The 20,020-nt window shown below is 44.7% G+C and overlaps 1 protein-coding gene across 2 annotated transcripts in view; it reads left to right on the forward strand.

Moving 5' to 3' along the window:
- INPP5A (inositol polyphosphate-5-phosphatase A) overlaps nucleotides 1–20,020 on the forward strand; it is a 321,869-nt gene that overhangs the window by 77,651 nt on the left and 224,198 nt on the right. For both annotated transcript variants that reach the window (XM_056849629.1, XM_056849628.1), the window contains exon 3: nucleotides 19,209–19,309. In XM_056849629.1, coding sequence (XP_056705607.1) covers nucleotides 19,209–19,309 — 101 coding nt within the window. The remainder of the gene's footprint in view (nucleotides 1–19,208; nucleotides 19,310–20,020) is intronic.

Here is a 20,020-nt window from a genome sequence, read left to right on the forward strand (position 1 = left end):
ACTTCCCTTCTTATTTCCTTTCCTTTCCTTCCTTTCCTTTTTCTTTCTTCCTTTCTTCTTTCTTCTTTCTCCTTTCTTCCTTTCTCCTTTCTCCTTCCTTTCCTTCCTTTCCTTTCTTTTTCTTCTTTCTTCTTTCTCCTTTCTTCCTTCTTTCCTTTCCTTTTTTCCCTTTCCTTTCTTCCTTTCTTCCTTTCTTCCTTTCTTCCTCCCTCCCTCCCTTCCTTCCTCCCTCCCTCCCTCCCTCCCTCCCTTCCTTCTTTTTCTTACTTTCTTTCCTTCCTTTCCTTCCTTCCTTCTTTCCTTTTTTCCTTCCTTCCCTTCTTCCCTTCCTTCCTTTCCTTCTTTCCTTCTCTCCCTCCCCTGCATAGCCTCTGCTAAGTTTGCAAACCTCCAGGTGGTGGCTGGAGACCTGGCAACCCTAGCCTCTTTCAGGAAAAAGGTTCCCCACCCCTGCCCTAATGTAATCAGGTAAAACCAGCCCAAAGCATAAAAATGTCACCGTGCTCGCCTTTCGAGTTTTAATTCCATTTGCCTCTACATATCTCTGCGAGAGTGGATTTTCAACGCTTCTTCATATAAAAAAACTCTTCTATACCATCCCTGCCTGCTTCTCTCCTGCTCTGAGCTTGCCTTTTTCTTTCCATACCCTGATCCCTAGGGTTGCCAATTCCAGGTTGAGGAATTCTTACATATTTTGGGGGGTGGAGCCTAGGGAGGGCAGGGTTTGGGGAGGGGAAGGAGCCCAGTGGGGTATGATACCATAGAGTACACTCTCCAGGAGAGCTGATCTATGGCATCTGGAAATCAGTTGTAATTCTGGAAGATCTCCCACCAGGAGGTTGGCAATACTACATATTTATTTGCTCAAATACAAGAAACAGACTAAATGTTGAGGATGACATGAGGTTGGCTTTAACAAACACCCAGCCACGAATTTTGAAGCTGGTTACCCAGATGCAAGCACAACCATCACATTAAATATTAATTAATTATTTAATGACATTAGTTAATTAAATATTACGTTGGAATTATATTCTGAAAAATCTATTTGTATTGTGTTTTCTTTATCCTATTGAAAATGTCATTTATGGCTTTATTATGCAAATGTCATTTATGACTTTATTATGCTAATGTGGCGGGGGTCGCAGGTTACTTGGCAATTGTAAAAGGGGGTCACGACTCGAAAAAGGTTGGGAACCACTGAAAGGGTTCTTCACAGTACCCTGTCCTATGTAGGGGGCACCATTAAATAAGGAACCGAAATGTCTCTGTAGCTTCACTGCATACGAATCCTGGTGCAAAATTCCAGGATTCCTGGGGCTGAGAGGAGGGCAGGTGAATTCATGCCTGGCCCCACAGGCAACACTCTCCATGGGCAGCTTTTGCTCCCAGTTTCTTTAGTACTCACATGGAGAAGAACAGGTAGGTTCAGTTTAAAGGCAGTAAGAATACTTTCTGGTTGCTGGGCACTTTCACACAGGCATTATCCCATTATGAATCGGGTTCGGTCCTGAATGTTGTAAAAGTGAGGTGAAATAGTTTCAAAGGGGGGTGCTTTCATGTGGGCTCTTTAAACTGTCTGCGCAGTACATTTGGATTGGATTTTGAATGTCAGATGGTATCATATTTTTCTGCAGCTCCCACCACTGATTCTTCCTTAAGTGGTAAAGAGAAAGTGGGCATAAAAAAACCCCAACTCCTCCAACTCCTCCAACTCCTCCTTCTTCGTGTCATCACGATGCGTTCAAAATCAGCACTCCCACATTCGCAAGCAACTGATGATTTTATTGAATTCATTTACGCCCCGCATGTCTCCCCAACGGGGGGGATCCAAGGCAGCTCACATCATTCTCCTCTCCTCCACTTTATCCTCACAACAACCCTGCGAGGTAGGTTCGGCTGAGAGAGTGTGACTGGCCCACGGCCACCCAGCAAGTTTCCGCAGCCCGAGTGGAGATTCGAACCTGAGCCTTCCAGATACGACACAGCGTGTCAACAGAAGGCCTCAATGCTATAACAGGACATTAAAAAAAAAAACTTCTTTAAAAAAGACCGCTATGTTTCCCCGGCAGGACCCATGACAGATAAAGGGCAAGAAAACTGGGCCGCTGCCTGACATGCCAAGAAGCAAACCTTGGCAGTAACGCTGCTCAGTGTTAACACTGTTGTTCTCCGTTCTGAAAGAAGAGGGATATGTACGCACACGAGTCCTGGCAGATATTTACAGTACTGGTTTGTTTTCCTGAATTAATATCTAAGCAACTAATTGCTTTACTTCATGACTCCTTTATGCTGCAGAAGGGGGGGGGGAATCCTGGCCGCAATATTTTTTTCCTGCCTCAAACAGCAGAGGAAAGAGGATTAAATGACATTGGTCTGACATACAAAAACGCCCTCTTTTTCTCCCCCATCGCCAACACACAGGTGACCAGCAGGACGGGCGAGGGCGAACTGAATACTCTCTCACACTCCCAAGAAAGAAGGAATCAGGATATCATTTCTCCGAAAGCACCGAATAGCACGTACTCTAAGCAGTCAATGTCGAGGAGTCCCCATTCGCCCCTCTTTCTCTTGTACGTCTTTGGAAGGGAGGGGCAAAAGGCACGATCTCTTCCTCCGGGTGGGCTGCCCCCTCGCCGGACCGGAGCAAACGGGTCAACGTGTACAGAACCCACCAGAACCCACCAGGGAAGGAGCAGTGTGGTAGAAATGGGCTTGCAGGGATAACCCGTTTTCTCTCTCCTTTAACAGCAGCCTGGGCTGGACAAAGTCCTCCAGAAGTTCCCCAGAGCTATTTCTTCAGAAACAGCTTATTAGGCCACACTTAAATGACTGGCTCTTAGAAACGGCATGCTATGTCACGCTGACTGGTATTGCAGAGGCTGCGTCTAGCAAGAAAACAAGGCTCTGTGGGCAATGTGCATATTTTCTTTCTGCTCTACACACACAGGATACCACAAGTTTCCATGATATCACATACAGGGCTTGGCTGTAGTCCCAAGAACGATAAAGCGTGAACTCTTCCACGCCCCGCCCATCATGCTGCAATACAAACCGTAAGCCTGTGCTTTCCTCTGGAGCCGAAGCAAAGCTATCACATATGTCTTTTGCATGAGAACAACGTACAAGCAGGGCCATCTAAATTAAAAGAATTTCTTCTGTCTGTCTTTACTTTTCTCTCCTTTCTACATTTTTACACATTATACCAAATTCCATTTTTTTTTTAAAAGTCTTTCAAATGTAACTAATCATTAGGGTTGCCAGGTCCCTCTTCGTCACCGGCGGGAGATTTTTGGAGCAAAACCTGGGGGAGGGGGTTTGGGGAGGAGAGGGACTTCAATGCCATAGAGTCCAATTGCCAACGCGGCCATTTTCTCCAGGGAAACTGATCTCTATCGGCTGGAGATCAGTTGTAATAGCAGGAGATCTCCAGCTAGTACCTGGAGGTTGGCAACCCTACGAATCATGGCTATTTCTTTTTATCCATATACCTAACATTACATAGTAGTTTGTTTTAAAATGCCCAGTTTTCAATATTCACCATGATTACCTCAAATGAAAATGCAGTAGAAAAGGGGGGGAAATGATGTTGCTTGCAGGAGCCACAGCAAACTGATGATTATAGTTCTTAAAAGTAGTTTATTCCAGAGAAGTACATTCTGTCATATTTACACCATTTTTATTGGTTTGCCTCTGTTGTCAATTTGCAAAACAAAAGTAGTATCCTGCCAAGTAATACCTGCAGTAAAAGTAGTGCTTTGAGGAAACACTACCTCAGTTGTCTGCCACTAAACATGTTTTCTGATTATTATTTTCCCCCAACAGTGGAAAATAATTGTTTGAGCTTTCTTGGTGGTATTAAGCTGATTTACAATATCACTTTCACTGTGTAAGACGTAAGATTTAGGAGCACTTTATGGCTTATAGAGGCAAAGAATCAAGAATACTGGAGAGATGCCAAGGTTATGTGACAAGAGAACAAATAGAAAATTGTCTGAACAAAGTTGGAGATATTCGCTGTTGGTGGTATGGCAACAGTAGGCCGCTGAGAAGCACTTAATGCAAACGTGGGAAGTTTGGTTCCCTGAATCCATGCACAAGCTGCCTTCGTGTGTCTTGCTTGCATCTTTAAAATCGAGAGAGTCATCTGAAAGAAAATTATTCCCTTAAAACAACATTTTACTGCTGCCTTCACTGAAAGAAGATTGACATTTACAGGGGACCATGAGTTGTAAACTGTTGTGAAATGGCTGGGAAAATACACTGTGATCCTGGAAGTCACCGGGTCAGATCCCATCCCAGCCATCAACTTGCTGTGTGAGGATGGGCAAGCACACTCTCTCCCCTTTGAAATGCTAATAACAGAGGAGGGGACCTGGTTTCAGAATAGCAAAGCCAAGTAATGGTTGAAAGGTTAAACCCCCTCTCCCTTCCTTGCTCTGCGGCAAACTGAGGTTGCTTGAGCCAGCAGTCTGCATTTTAGGGATGGGTCAAGTGTTCTGTTTGCACCTTGTCAGTTTGAACCCTGAGCTTCAGTACCCTACCTTCAATACAGTAGCTGTGGTAGCATATAGCACTCGCACTCAGAAAGAACTGTGTAAACGCTTATAATTATTATTTAATCAATAAGCAGGTTTTATATAGTCAAAAAGGGCAAGAGTCCAGTAGCACCTTAAAGACTAACAAAAATATTTTCTGGTAGGGTATGAGCTTTCGTGAGCCACAGCTCTCTTCTTCAGATACAGCTAGAATGTGAATCCATCGGTCTTTAAGTAGAGGAACAGTATGTAAATGTGAATAGCAGGCTTGATGGGATTAGGTGTAATATGCAGAAGAGTCTGTGATGTCCAGGGGAGAGATGGGTGTGGAGAAATCAGCATTGGTAATGGGCCATGAATTTTATATGGTTTTATATGTTGGTAATTTCTTTTAAGTGTTGGTAAACTGCAGTACTGCAGTCCAAGCTCTGTTCATGACCTGAGTTCGATCCCAACGGAAGTTGGTTTCAGTTAGCCGGCCATCCTTCCGAGGTCGATAAAATGAGTACCCAGCTTGCTGGGGGTAAAGGGAAGATGACTGGGGAAGGCACTGGCAAACCACCCCATAAAAAAGTCTGCCTAGTAAACATCGGGATGTGGCATCACCCCATGGGTCAGGAATGATCCGGTGCTTGCACAGGGGACTACCTTTACCTTTTCAAATTTCTTTTAAAAGTACACAGGAGACCCTTTTTCAGAGCAAAAGAGCACAGAGTACTCTTTCACCTAGCAATCATATTTTGGTGGATTTTTAATAAATTGCCTTTTTATTTATAAATATGCATTATTAACTGTAGTGATGCAATGACTGTTGAGGCTTTTTTTCATTGTGTGTTTTCCATGAGAAGGTAACTAAAACTTTCTACTACTGTAAAATCTTTCTACAGTAACATTGAAAAATGTTGACGTAACATTACTTCTGTCCTGTTTCCTCAACAATCAGTTCAATGTTTGTTCGTCTTTTAAACAAATTCAAGGTATTTTTAGAAATTACATGTCATTTGTAGCTACAGGTTTGCATTTTATCAAATAATGGAATAAGTTCATTGTTTAGAGACAGGATGCCTCTGGAAATGAATTGACAAATAATGGGTGGGGAGGGACTGTTGTCTTTGTGCCTAGCTTGTGGACTTCCTGGAAACATCTGGCTGGCCTCTGTTGGAAACAGGATAGTGATCCAACAGGACTTTTTCTGACACTCTTGAAGATCCCTGTATTTCAGTCTACACTTGTTCTAGGCATCAGAGAGCTTGTTAGTTACTTCTAGCATCTGTATCAGGGCTTCCTAAAATGTGTGTGTGTGTGTGTTAAGTGCCATCAAGCCGCTTCCGACTCAGGCGACCCTATGAATCAGGATCAGAGGAGCATGCCTGTTATATTAGGTGCTGTGGAACACAGGCAGGATGGTGCTGCTGCAGTCATTTTGTTTGTGGGCTTCCTAGTGGCACCTGGTTGGCCACTGTGTGAACAGACTGCTGGACTTGATGGGCCTTGGTCTGATCCAGCATGGCTTTTCTTATGTCCTTTCTTAAGTTCTTGCAAATTGAGGGCTGTGGCTTCCTTTATCGAGCCAATCCATCTCTTGTTGGGTCTTCCTCTTTTCCTGCTGCCTTCAACTTTTCCTAGCATGATTGCCTTTTCCAGTGACTCTTGTCTTCTCATAATGTAATAAATAATGACAACAGCAGCAGTATTCACTTATTTATTTTATTTACTTTGCACACCAGCTTAATTCCCAGTGGAAACCCAAAGCGGTCTACATTGTTCTCCATTTTTTTCTCACAACTCTCTGAGGTAGGTTAGGCTAAAAGTGTGTGGCTGGCATTTGAACCTGAGTCTCCTAGAGTGTAGTCTGTCACTTACCACACTGCGTCCAGGGGTGAGCGTTTTAGGAGGCGGAAGACTTACAAGAGATGGTTGTAAGTGTTCATGTGACAAATTGAGGCAAGGGTTGTTGGCTTGGGGGCAACATTTTAAGTTTCAGTGAGGAAGGGCAAAGGGGTTTGGGCAGGGGGAATATTAACAGGAAGTATCAGAAGGTTGATTGATTGATTGATTGATTGATAGATTTAGAATTAAATTCCCAAAAAATAAAAAGGCACGTTTAAGAGTATTTGTGTCAGTTACAAGAGTCTTCTTGTTCCAGCTGTGTAGGACTGACTTGTCCATGGTCAGCCATCATGTAGTTGGAAGAATATTCAACAGTGCTTGGATGGGCAGAAAGAGGCCTTGGTCTATCAGCCAGGAATGTATTTGCATTTTTCCAACACTAGTGTAATTAATTAGAAGAAAATGCAAAGGCACATGAGGAAATATCCAGAATTTAAACAACTATGCAACTGAGCTTATGTTCCTAATCTTTTGAAAGAGCTAATTTTTTAGCTTTCTGTAAACTGTGGATTTAATTATAATTTGTAACATAATTGCCAGCAACAGTGCTTGTAGGGCGCTTCCCATAAAGCAGTGATATAGTCAGTGGGCATTCATGCTTGATGCTTAGATTTCCTTGCTTACTATTTGCTCTGTTATTTTATTTCAAAAATATTGCATAACTAGGGTTGTCAGCTCCTGGTTGGGAAATATCTGGAGATTTTGGGGGGCGGAGCCTGAGGAGGACAGGGTTTGGAGAGGAGAGGGACTTCAATGCCATAGAGTCTAATTGCCAAAGCGGCCTTTTTCTCCAAGGGAACTGATCTCTATTGGCTGTAGACCAGTTGTAATAGCAGAAGATCTCCAGCCACCACCTATACATAACAGTCTTTAAAACGTGCCATTCAGGGTGTGCCATTTGCTTCTAGAAAGGAAAGAGAATCCTGTGTACATATTTATTTGGCACATGCTGAGATATTTTGGAAGTATTGAAGCTAGTGTGGATGGGGGGAGGAGACCTCTGTAATTTCTGTGTGCTGTGTTTTGTCATCTTCTATAAATGCCTAACTGCTGTGTTTCCTCCTTTCCTTTTAGTGTGGCTTGGGTGGAAATAGCCATTTCTAGTGAATTGTAACCATGTATTTTAACTGCAACCAGATGTTCAGAGGAATAATCAGTGACATTTGGGACCCAAACCACCCACTAAGAGAGCAATGAATATTTCTCCAAGGCTAGGAGCATAACTGTAGGGGAAGGGAATATTATGCATTATCTTTATATTATTGGTGTTTGTACCATTTGAATTCTTATCCGGATCTTGCTTTACAAAAGATACTTCTTTTATACCGCAATCCCAGGATTGTTTTCTTGGAAGCAATTTCCATTGGGCCAACACGCTTTGGATCAGGGTGTCAGACTGATCATTTCACATTCTTTATTTTTTAAAGCCTACAGTCCTGGAGGGATCTCAATATAACAAAAATATAATTCTACGGAGATGACAGAGTTGCTGAATCAGTATTTCAAGGGAGAGGTGGGCTAGATGAGTAGGGTTGCCATCCTCCAGGTGGTGGCTGGAGATCTCCCGTTATTACAACTCATCTCCAGGCGATAGAAATCAGTTCCCCTGGAGAAAATGGCTGCTTTGGCAGTTGGACTCTATGGCATAGAAGCCCTTCCCCTCTCCAAACCCCACCCTCCTCAGGCTCCACCCCCAGAATCTCCAGTTCATCTTCAGTCTTCGGTGCAGCCCCATATGTGGGACTGCGCCTGCGCGCTGGCCTGCTGCCGGTAACTTTTATTAGCCTTAGACCTCTAATTGGGGATGCCCCTCCTATTACGTAGGACGGCTTCGCGCCAAACCGCCACGTGCTCCTGGGCGGGGCATCCCCTCCCTTCTCAGTTCCTTCTTTGCCGCCGCTGAGAACGGAGGTTTTTGCCTGACCTCAGAGCTTTTCTTCTTCAGACCTTTCGATTTTGTGAGTTTTCAATCAAGGCTGCCGCTTAGGTCCGCCTAGCCAGCCCTCCGCTAATCCTACAGACGCGTACTCTCCCCGGAGAGTCAAATATTGCGCTTTGCCTCGGCCCTGTGCTGAGGGCCGTGATGGCCCCCAAAATGCCCTTCAAACTGTGTCCTAAGTGTGCTACTAAAATACCTCACACGGACCAACACGACCTCTGCTTGCTCTGTCTGGGCGAAGGGCATAACGTTTCTACCTGCAAAATATGCCAACAATTTTCCACCCGGGCCCATAATGCCGGGACCAACCGCTGAAATGCAGAACTCTGGGAAAAGGCCCTGATGGCTCCTTCACCGTCAGCCGGTTCCCAAGCGTCACGAGGCGCCAAATCCGTCCGCTCGGCTCCATTGCCGACCCTTGGATCCAGCTCGGATCCGAAACTGTCAGATCCGTCCCCTCAATTGGATCCGACGCACGTCTCAAAGAAACATAAACACAAGACCAAGCACAAGGACAAGCGCAGCAGTTCTAGTCGCCTAAGCTCCAAGCTGGCGACACCTGCGCCTGTGTCATCGGATCCGACAATCCTTCAGACGGCACTGATCTCGGTACCGAGAACCCTGTCCTTTCATGCCGGATCCCCACTTCAGTGCTTCTCAGATGTTGAACTGGATCCTTTGGAAGACCCGCTCCTATTGTCAGAGCCGAACCCCTCGGATCCCCCCCCCCGGATCCGACACTCTCGGATCCGAGGAGACTTCCACAGCCTATTCCTACACCTGCTGCTCAACCTACTATCTCCCCGGAACTGCTCCAGGAGTGGATCGCGTTTTGCAGCTACAGGCAACTCAACCTGCAAGGCAGACCACTTACTTCTACCACCCCACTACTGCAATCTCCCTTCACTCCCCTGACTCAACGGAGCCCTAGAGTTGACTCGGATCCAGATGACCTAGAAACAGGAGCCTCCATAGACAGTTCAGAAGGGAGATCTGAACCTTCACCAGACGAACTAGTAGGTGACATAGAGGCAGTCTCACCATCTGAGGACCTGAAGCTGAGGACGGAACAGATGATACGGATGGCGGAGGCCCTGGATATCAATATCTCCACCTCAGATAACAAGCCTAAGGATAAGATCCTCAGCTGCCTTTACCCTGATTCTCCAGGAATTGCTGCCTTTCCTATCCTAGAAGGCCTCACTGAGATTGCAAAATCCGTGTGGAAGAAACCAGCTTCCGCTCCACCGTCAACCAAGAAGGTAGAGAATCTTTACCGTGTAAAACCTGACTCAGCTGAGTTCCTGATGGTGCATCCTCCTTCTTCTTCTATAGTCACGGGGGAGATGCAAAACAGACAAAGACAAGGTCAACACTCTACCCCCTCTGACAAAGAGAGCAGAAGACTAGACCAGCTGGGAAGAAGGGCATATACATCTTCTGCCCTAAACGTCCGCATTGCCAATTACCAGACAATAATGGGGGGTTATCAACTCTTCCTATGGGAAAAAGCCACCCCCCCATCTAGACCTCCTTCCTGAAGAGTCCAGATCAGCTCTCATTCAGGCAGAGGCAACTCGTCTATCCAAACAACAGATCAGTGCCGTCAAGCATGCCGCAGAGACAGCTGCAAGATCAATGGCTTCAGCTATCACTTTAAGATGCCACTCATGGCTGCGCACCACTGCCCTACCCATGGACACGAGATCTCAGATCAAGGACCTTTCCTTTGAGGGCGACACCTTGTTTGCGTCTGGTACTACAGAGTTCCTGACAAGTATCAAAAAGGACCGACAGACGGCAAGATCCCTGGGCATCACTCCTGCATTCCACCTCAACGTGATAGATATCAACCCCGACAGCAGAGCTTCGGACCTACCTTCCAGAGGAGCCAACGGTACCAGATGTTTCAACCGTATCCTACCCAGAGCAAGTTCCATCACCAACCTAGTCATTAGGGTCAACACAAGCAAGGGTTTAAACAAAGACCCGCTGCTAGTCCCCATCAGAAGGAGCAAAGACAACCCAACCAAAGGTTCTGACTACCTGAATCGGCCAATCAGGAAGACTTTCCCTTTCTGGATAGATTGGCCAAATTTGCCGAGGGTTGGTGTTCTGTTTGTTCCGACTCTTGGGTCCTCAAGATTATTTCAGAGGGCTATCGCATAGAGTTCAAGTTTCAACCTCCCTGTTCTCCCGCCAGTTCTGCACGGGACAACCCTTTTCCTGAATTTTCTCCCCAGTTGCAAGAGCTCTTACTGAAGGGCGCTGTTCAGAGAGTTTCCCCAACTTGTTTTGGCTTCTTCTCCAGAATTTTTATGGTGGAGAAAAAGGATGGAGGCTCCAGACCCATCATTGACCTCAGAATCCTCAATAAATGTTTACGGATCTCGAAGTTCCGCATGGTCTCACTGACTTCTGTTATGGAGCTTATCACCCCCAGTACGTGGTTCGCAGTTTTAGATCTTAAAGATGCGTACTTTCATGTGTCTATACACCCTGATCACAGAAAGTACCTCATGTTTCGTTACCGCACTGAGATCTTTCATTACACGGTGCTCCCCTTTGGGCTTGCCACAGTACCTAGGGTTTTCACTAAATGTATGGCCACAGTTATGTCTTACTTTAGGAGCAAGGGATGCAGTATTTTCCCATACCTTGATGACTGGTTACTCATAGCCGACAGCCCTGCAACCCTGTCATCTCACCTTGAATTAGTCCTGTGCACATGCGACAGACTAGGCCTGTTCTAAAGAAATCTAAACTGACCCCTTCCCTACAGGCCCAGTTCATAGGAGCTGTAGTGGACTCCAGCAAGGGGAAGGCCTTTTTGCCCCAAGATAGGATTGCAGCAATCAACGTTTGGTGCAACATTTTAGCAGATGTAGACACCAACCAGTCCTCTCAATCCAGAGACTTCTAGGCCTTATGGCATCCACTATGGCAGTCACCCCATTTGCCAGACTAAAAATGAGGGAACTCCAAAATTGGTTCCTCAGATCCTTTGATGTATCCCAACACTCTCAAGTCCATAGACTGTCAATCCCTAGGAGGATTGTACGATCCCTACAGTGGTGGTTATCCAAGTCTAACTTCCTTAGGGGCATGCCCTTTGGCTACTGGGGTCCTGAGTTCACCCTTACCACAGACACTTCTTTGGACGGTTGGGGTGGTCATTGTGGAGATAGGTCCATCCAAGGAAGGTGGGATGCCTCAGAGTCATCCCTGCATATTAACCTGTTAGAACTGCGAGCTGTCCGTTATGTACTTACCTCCTTTACAGATATTCTTCGAGGCTCTCGGATCTTGCTTCAGTCAGACAACATCTCCACGGTGTATTACATCAACAAACAGGGAGGCACCGGCTCCATTCCTCTGGGCTTAGAGGCACAGAAAGTCTGGCAGGTAGCCCTCCTGAATGACATACACCTGAGGGGCATTCATATAGCAGGGATACACAACACCTGGGCAGTCTCCCTCAGCAGGAAGTTCCTCACGAATCACGAATGGGAACTTCAGGGACACTTTCTGCACCCAATATTTCAGGCGTGGGGCACCCCCCAGGTCGATCTGTTCACCACCAAGGAAAACAGAAAAGCAAAGAGATTTTGTTCACTAGCGGGAAATGATCCGATGTCCTTAGGGGACGCCTTTCAGATCACCTGGTCGGGCACCCTTTTCTACTCCTTCCCCCCCTTCCCACTCTTACAAAGGGTTTTGGGAAAGATCAGAGCGGACAACACGTCATGCATCTTGATTGCACCTCTTTGGCCCCGACAAATATGGTTTACAGAGCTGGTTCAGCTGGCAGGGGGGAATTACAAGCACCTTCCCAGACACCCAAGTCTCCTAAGGTGGGGCGACCTCTTTCACCACGATGTGAACAGATTGCATCTAGCAGCCTGGAGGTAATACCCCAACAGAGACTGGTCTCTCCTCCCCTGTGAAGGAGGTCATTCTCCAAGCCAGGAAACCTTCCACTCGATATTCTTATGACAGGAAATGGGAAAGATTCTCCGATTGGGCCAAATTCAGAGGTGTTTCTCCTTTCATTTGCCCACTTCCCAGTGTTTTGGACTACCTATAGGATCTCAGTATCCTCGGTGAGAGTACATTTGGCGGCTATATCAGCCTTTCATGATAAGATAAAGGGTTACACTATGTTCTCCCATCCTCTTTCCAAACGTTCTTAAAGGGACTCAACAATTTATTTCCTCCCTTACCCAAGATAATCCCTCAGTGGTCACTCTCCCTGGTACTAGCCAAGATCATGCTACCTCCATTTGAACCATTGGCCCATATACCACTGTCTATGCTTTCGGCCAAAGTAGCCTTCCTTGTTGCAGTCACGTCAACCGGGAGGGTGGGAGAGCTCGCTGCTGTCAGGGTTGACAATCCCTTCCTTAAGGTGTATAATGAGAAGATTGTGTTACACCCCAGCCTCAAATTCAAACCCAAGGTAGTTTCCAGTTTTCACCTGACACAAGACCTAGTACTCCCTGTCTTTTTCCCAAAACCAACTTCTCCAGCAGAGAAGACCCTCCACACCCTAGACCTTAAAAGGGCTATTCTGTCCTATGTTAATAGAACAAAACATTTTAGAAAGTCAAAATCTCTCTTTATTTGCTATCAAGGCCCCAAGAAGGGAAAACCAGCATCTCCACAGTCCCATTGCGAGGTGGGTGGTTTCAGCTGTGAAGCTAGCTTATAAGGCAGCAAACATGACATGCCCCCTGATTGTCCGAGCACACTCCTCCAGGGCACAGGGCTCCTCCGCTGCTCTCCACAGAAGGGTTCCCATCGGTGACATCTGCAGAGCGGCGACGTGGGCAAGTGAGGACACGTTTGTCAGACACTACGCGTTCGACCTGCAGGCAAGGAAAGACGCAGAAGTGGGAAGAGCAGTCCTCCAGACGTTGTTTGCTTAGATCGACACCCACCTTCATCTGGTAAGCTTGTTAAAATCCCACATGTGGGGCTGCACCGAAGACTGAAGATGAAAACAGAGTTGCACTTACCTGTAACTGCTGTTCATTGAAGTCTTCGGTGCAGACACACATCCCTCCCTCCGACCCCGCTGTTGACCTAAAAAAAAAAAAAGAGGAAAAATTACGGAATGAGACTCAAGGGTTACAGGATGTATGAAAGCCTTGATTATCAGAGCCCTGCTCTGGATTTCTGGTAAACCAGTAGTCTGATACTTGAGCCCAAACAAGAGTGTGTCCGGTCATGCCCTGTGACATGCTCCCGCATGATATGTCAAGGTTACAGACCCTAGATTATACAGGTCGGCGGCGGGCGAGGAACTGAGGAGGGAGGGGATGCCCCGCCCAGGAGCACACGGCTGTTTGGCACGAAGCCGTCCTACGTAATGGGAGGGGCATCCCCAATTGGAGGTCTAAAGCTAATAAAAGTTACCAGCAGCAGGCCTGCACGCAGGTGCAGTCCCACATGTGTGTCTGCACCAAAGACTTCAATGAACAACAGTTACAGGTAAGTGCAACTCTTTTATTTTCCAACCTAGAGCTGGCAACCCTATGGATGAGGATGAAGAAACTGAATCTTAATCCAGACAAGATGGAAGTCCTGTTGTTTCTGGTGATTAGGAGTGTAGAATTTGACCAGTTTGGGCTGTCACACTCCTGGTTTGCTGTTGTAGATATAGTTGTTGAACCAGGTTTGTAGCCCGTAGCCAGGAATGCAGTTTACTAGAACTGTTCCTAGAAAAGTCTGACTTGGCCACAGAAAAGTCTGACTTGCCCCGGAGACCTCCAGTTTTGGTTATAATAATGTGCTTTGCATGGGGTTAGCTTTGAAAAGTTCTCAGAGATTTCAGTTAGTCCAAAATGTTACTTCCAAATTACTGTCTTCAGTGTGATATGGTGAAGTTTATTTTGTTCCAACTGCTACCAATTGTGGGGCTGGGTGTAACCTTTAAAGTCATAAACAGTTTGCACTGAGGGTATCTTGAAAACTGCCTTCTCCAGTGCAAGTTCAGCAGATTGGATGAATCTTTTTTTAGGTGCGCCTCTGCCCTCAGAATTTTGAATGGCAGTAAATGACAGGGCCTTCTCATTGGTGGCACTGGGAATATAGAATGCCCTTACCCTCTGAGGCACACTTGGCCCTTTTCTGTTAATGGTTATTAGGTTAAAGACCTACTTTTTCCAGCAAACATTTGGCAAAGATGAATAACAATTGCAGGGTAAAGGTGGTGGATCTTTTTATGTGAAGGAGATATTTTGATAGGTTTCTGTTAGATTTTAGCCCAGGAGTGTCAAACATAAGGCCCGAGAGCTGGATCCGGCTCCTTGAGAGCTCTTATCCGGCCCCCGAGCCAGTTGAGGCAGTCACCCCCCCCTCTCAATCTGGGCTGACGAGGCATGGCCCGGCCCAACCAAGTGACATTTATGTTATATCCGGCCCTCGTAACTGTTGAGTTTGACACCCCTGTTTTAGCCCATTGCTGGCCACAGAGTGGATAAAAAGCAATGATTTTTTTTTACATAATAAAAAAATAGATTAAAAATTTTTTTAAATCAGATTTTTTGGTTTAAATCAGATTTTTAAAAAATAAAATGCTTTTTGAGGAAAAATCTGTCTAAAGACCCTTTTCTGTTTAGGATACATTATAGTCCAAAGGCTATTCATCATGGAATAAGGATTATTTTTAAATTATGTTGTATGAGTCTATATATTCATGCAATGTTTTTGTAAAGTTTTTGTAAACGAATTCCATCAAATCATTCACAATGTCATGCTCTTCCAAAGGTTTCTGTAATATTATTTTGGGCAGTTTTTCTATCTAGAAGGTATTATCACAGATGCTTGGTTTTGCAGTTCTCAAAACTGTGAAATTATGTCTGCAGACACATGCCTCTTCACAGTAAAAATGTTATAAAATAAACTTAAAGAGTTCAGAAAAAGACCTTAATCTCATTGTTCCTTTACAAACACTGAAGCAACCCCTTACTCCTGAAGTGCTCAGTTTCAAGAAGTTCAATGAATAGGAGATTGTTCAGAGTGGAATAGATCTGCGAAAATAGTGAAGTGTGAGGAGGGAGGGGCAAGCAGTAAAAATGCTAGTGAAACCTTTTAAGCAGAATACTCCACAAGTTTTGGGATCTTTGTGTGTAAGTGTGAGTATGTTAAGTGCCGTCAAGTCACTTCTGACTCATGGCTACCCTATGAATCAGTGTCCTCCAAAACATCCTATTTTTAACAGCCTTGCTCAGACCTTGCAAATTGAGGGTGGTGGCTTCCTTTATAGAGTCAATCCATCTCTTGTAGGGTTCTCAACCTCCAGGTACAAGCTGGAGATCTCCTTCTATCTCAACTGATCTCCAGCTGATTGAGATCAGTTCACCTGGAGAAAATGGCTGCTTTGGCAGTTGGATTCTATGACATTGAAGTCCCTCCCCTCCCCATACCCCACCCTCCTCAGGCTCCCCCCCAAAAAAACCTCCCTGTTGGGTCTTCCTCTTTTCCTGCTGCCTTCAACTCTTCCTAGCATGATTGTCTTTCCAGTGTGTGTATAGCCTGAGGTTTATCATATTTTCCCTGAAGGAGAAAATCTCTAATGGCAGAAGGCCGTAAAAGAGACCCATATTTTAATGAAGTTCTTCTACCTATGGGTAAGGCAGGCATCTGTGCAAAATGCAAACACTGCAACAAAGAAATGCAAGGCCTGGTGGCCCGAATGAAACTGGAAGTAGATAATTACAAAATTATTGCAAGGTGAACTATCAATGTATTTCTAATAGTATAAGCAAATCAGTAATTTTTTTGATATAACTGTAAAACTAATCTGAACAGTCATTATTGTAAAAATGAAACCTTCATATGGTTGTAAATATTAAGATTATACCAGCAAGAATGAGTCTTTATGTAGAAAACATGATTTAAATCAAGTCTTAAATACTAGTGATTCAAATCGTGATTTAAATCAAATCCACCCTGGCTGGACAATTGTGTATTGGTTTAGATTACTGTAGTTTAATATTTAGTGACTTACAGTTGTACATAGCCATGATTTTGTTTGTGCTATGTTTTGTATAAGATGCTTTGGGGGCACATGGTGCTGAAAAGTGTCACATAAATACGTTAAAGAAATAAATAATAACATGTAATATTCTATATATGTGTTTACGTCTTCCATCTGCACAGATTGGAGAAATAAATTTTGAGTTTTTTTATTTTATTTTCAAGACAGCTTGAATGCATGAGAGGGTAGCTAAAGATCTTGAAACCAGAAGGTAAAAAGCAAACATAATCACTGCTCCCCCCAATTTCTTAAAGCTTTAATTTTTTGCCAGTTTTAGTACACGTTTTGGCACCTTCTCTGAGTGGGCTGTCATAATGGGAAAGACCCAATCTGGTTCCTAGAACAAGAGGACAATTTGTTCATTTTTACAGATAATTCCGTATGGACACTATCAGTTGCTTTGGTGTTCTTTGGAACTTTTAGAAAGCAGTAAAGAAGGTAGAGGTGTCCTCATTAGTATTATTTTCTGTCTTGTTTTTCTCGTTTTGCTTTTTGTTCTGTATTTCTGGTGAGCGCCAGCAGGCTGGAATCCAGACAACGCGTTCCTAGGAATAAACCCTTATTGACTAAAATGGGACTTCTGAATAGTCCTGCTGAGAATTGCTTCTAGGGTTGCCAGGTTCTTATGTTCTTATGTTATGTAGGTCTCTCTTCGCCACCAGCGGGAGGTTTTGGGGCCGAGCCTGAGGAGGGCGGGGTTTGGGGAGGGGAGGGACTTCAATGCTATAGAGTCCAATTGCCAAAGCAGCCATTTTCTCCAGGTGAACTCATCTCTATCGGCTGGAGATCTCCAGCTAGTACCTGGAGGTTGGCAACCCTAATTGCTTCCTCAGCCACCTACCCTATCATGCCCTGAATTTGCATACAGCAAAATTGCCTCTTTATGGTCCCCAGGCAGGGCCAGTTTCATATGTCACAGTTCCCAAAAGCTGAATGGAGGAGGTGGTAGCATAAAATTTCCGCGACCTCATTGGTAGCCAGTCCTTTTGTCAAATGTGCCCAATGATGAGACGGGGCTGCTGTAGAGAGTGTTTGCGGCGCATATCCAGGCCCTTGCCTGTGGGGTGGCTTTATTTCTAACCTGCGGAGCCTGGGAATAGGATGGAGAGCAGGCCTGGCTCTGTGCTGTTGACAGGCAATATTGTGGATCCTCCTGCTGTTGTCTGGTATGCCTCAAAGCTCCCTTGGTTGTGCCACCTGCGCTCCATCTTGCAGTACATTCTGGTGTTATTGGCAATCAGCTTTAATGGCACTCGTCTAAGGCATCCCGTAGGAAGCAGCTTTATTGTTTTTGCTCTTAACCGTCGTAAAACAGCACTCCCTGCTGTCTTGTTACCCAACGTATTGTCAATTCCAAAAGCTATATCGGAACAAAAAGTCATTTAGTTTCCCCCCCACACCTGTCTCATTTCTCTCTTCTTGGATTGACTTACGTGTCTGAATGACATCTCTCTAGTTTGCGATGCGTCCATCACAGCTTTTGGAAATCTGCATTCTCTGATAAATATCATAGAGTGGAAGGTTACAGTGGGCTGTATCCCACAGCTAGAATATGGAAGGGGTTGGGCGGAGAAGATCTTCCTCTGTTTTCACCTTCCTTCGGTAGCCTGCTGCTTGTTCTGAAAATCCCCTCGGAGCATCGGGGGACCCCCCCCCCATGAAGAAAATGCACCACAGCTTGCAGGGCTTCAGTGAGGGGGGGGGAATCAAATGAAGCTGCTGCTTCTGAGGAATTTGATACCTGATTTTCCACTCCTCAGTGCAGCCCTCTGTATGTGGTGCATTTTGTTCTAGAAGCCGCCCTGACTCTCACAGCGTGCTTTCAAGACAGGCTGCTCAAAGAAGGTAAGGAAAGACCCGTTCTGCCAGCTTCTTCCACAAGCTTTTCCACTGGGGCTCAAGTCACAGTCTTGGTGGCGTTCAAAATACAAACATTTGTTTTATTAACAAAATTTATACCTCACCTTTCTGCCCTCACAAGAAAAAGAAGAGTTGATTCTTCTATGGCGATTTTCTCTACCTTTTAAGCAGAATCAAACCAGTTTACAATCTCCTTCCCTTCCCCTTCTCACAACAGACATCTGGTGAGTTAGGTGAGGCTGAGAGAGCTCAAAAAGACCTGTGACTAGCCCAAAGTCACCCAGCTGGCTTCATGTGTAGGAGATGGGAAACAAACCTGGTTCACCAGATTAGAGACTGCCACTCATGTGGAGGAGTGGGGAATCAAACCCGGTTCTCCAGATTAGAGTCCACTGCTCCTAACTACTATACCATGCTGGCTCAAACAACTCATTCAATAGTTTGCCATATACCTTGCAGTCCTCTGGAAACGAAGATTAGTCTTGTGACTAAATAGTACAAAATATATAAAGATGTACAACTTGATTACTCGTGTTGGAGCAAAGGCTGCTTCATGTGTCACTTTTTCCGCACGTTCGGCGAAACGCATGCGTTCAATCCTGGCTGAATCCTGGCTGAAACAGGGAATAAAGGAGGCTAAAGCGACCACGCGTTTTCACCCACTATTTGTGGCAAAAATGTAACCTGTAAATGTCTGTCAGACTTGGGATCTAGAAAACTCACAAGAAAGGGCACCAAAAAAGCCGGGCTTATTTGTTTGATTTGTAATGCATTCTTACATTACATGTTTGAACTTACTTATAGGAACTTATAGTGTGACTAGAAATTTTGTCCTTTTGACTCTTTATTTGTAGAAAATGAATTCCTAGCGCTCTTGCTGTATTGTTGTATTATTTTCAGTACTATGGTTTTGCTCACAGTTTGCTTTACTTTCCAGGTTGTACATACACACAAGCCACAGTTCATGGCACTACACTGTCAAGAGTTTGGTGGGAAAAACTACGAAGCATCCATGTCTCACGTGGACAAGTTTGTTAAGTAAGTGATAAGGAGGATGAATATCAAATCCTGATTTATGTTTTTTTCATAGAAGTACAAAAGTAGCTTTGGTTGTTTTATCTCCTCAATTACTGTTGCATTCACCTCATTGATTAAGCATAGCAAACATTGGGCTTTTTTGCTTTGATTCATGTGTCTATTTTTAATAACGCTTTAATGGTGCCTTGAATTCTGCCTAAGTACAGACAAGAAACAAAATCCATGTAATACTTTTTATTAGGCTGGCCCAAATAAAAGGGCATTACATGGATTTTGTTTCTTGTTCTGGATGTTGCGTTTACACTTTTTTAAAAAAACCTACAAACAAGTCACTTCAAATGCAGCTTTCCTCATTTTGATAACAGCGACACATATTGGCCAAGAGTTGAATAATATTCAGGTTTGCTAATATACTTTTTCAAGCTTTGATGTACTGATCTCGAACTTGATACATCTTAGTTTTTTGTGTTTGTTTTTCAGTATCTGTTTGCTCTTTCTCTCTCTTTGAATTTGTAAAAGACAAAGTAATTTACAGTGCAATCCTGTGCAGAGTTACTCCCATCTAAGCCCTTTGAAATCAATGGGGACATAGACTGGATTGTGCTGCGTAGGATTGCCCTGTTAGTTTGGGCAATCCCAATGTTTGGGAGCGGGAAGAGAGAAAACAGAAGCCACTATCATGAACCGCAATACAAACACTTCTTGCTTTTA

The sequence above is a fragment of the Euleptes europaea genome, chromosome 5 (genome assembly GCF_029931775.1).
Source record: "Euleptes europaea isolate rEulEur1 chromosome 5, rEulEur1.hap1, whole genome shotgun sequence".
In the NCBI taxonomy this organism is placed as follows: Eukaryota; Metazoa; Chordata; class Lepidosauria; order Squamata; family Sphaerodactylidae; genus Euleptes; species Euleptes europaea.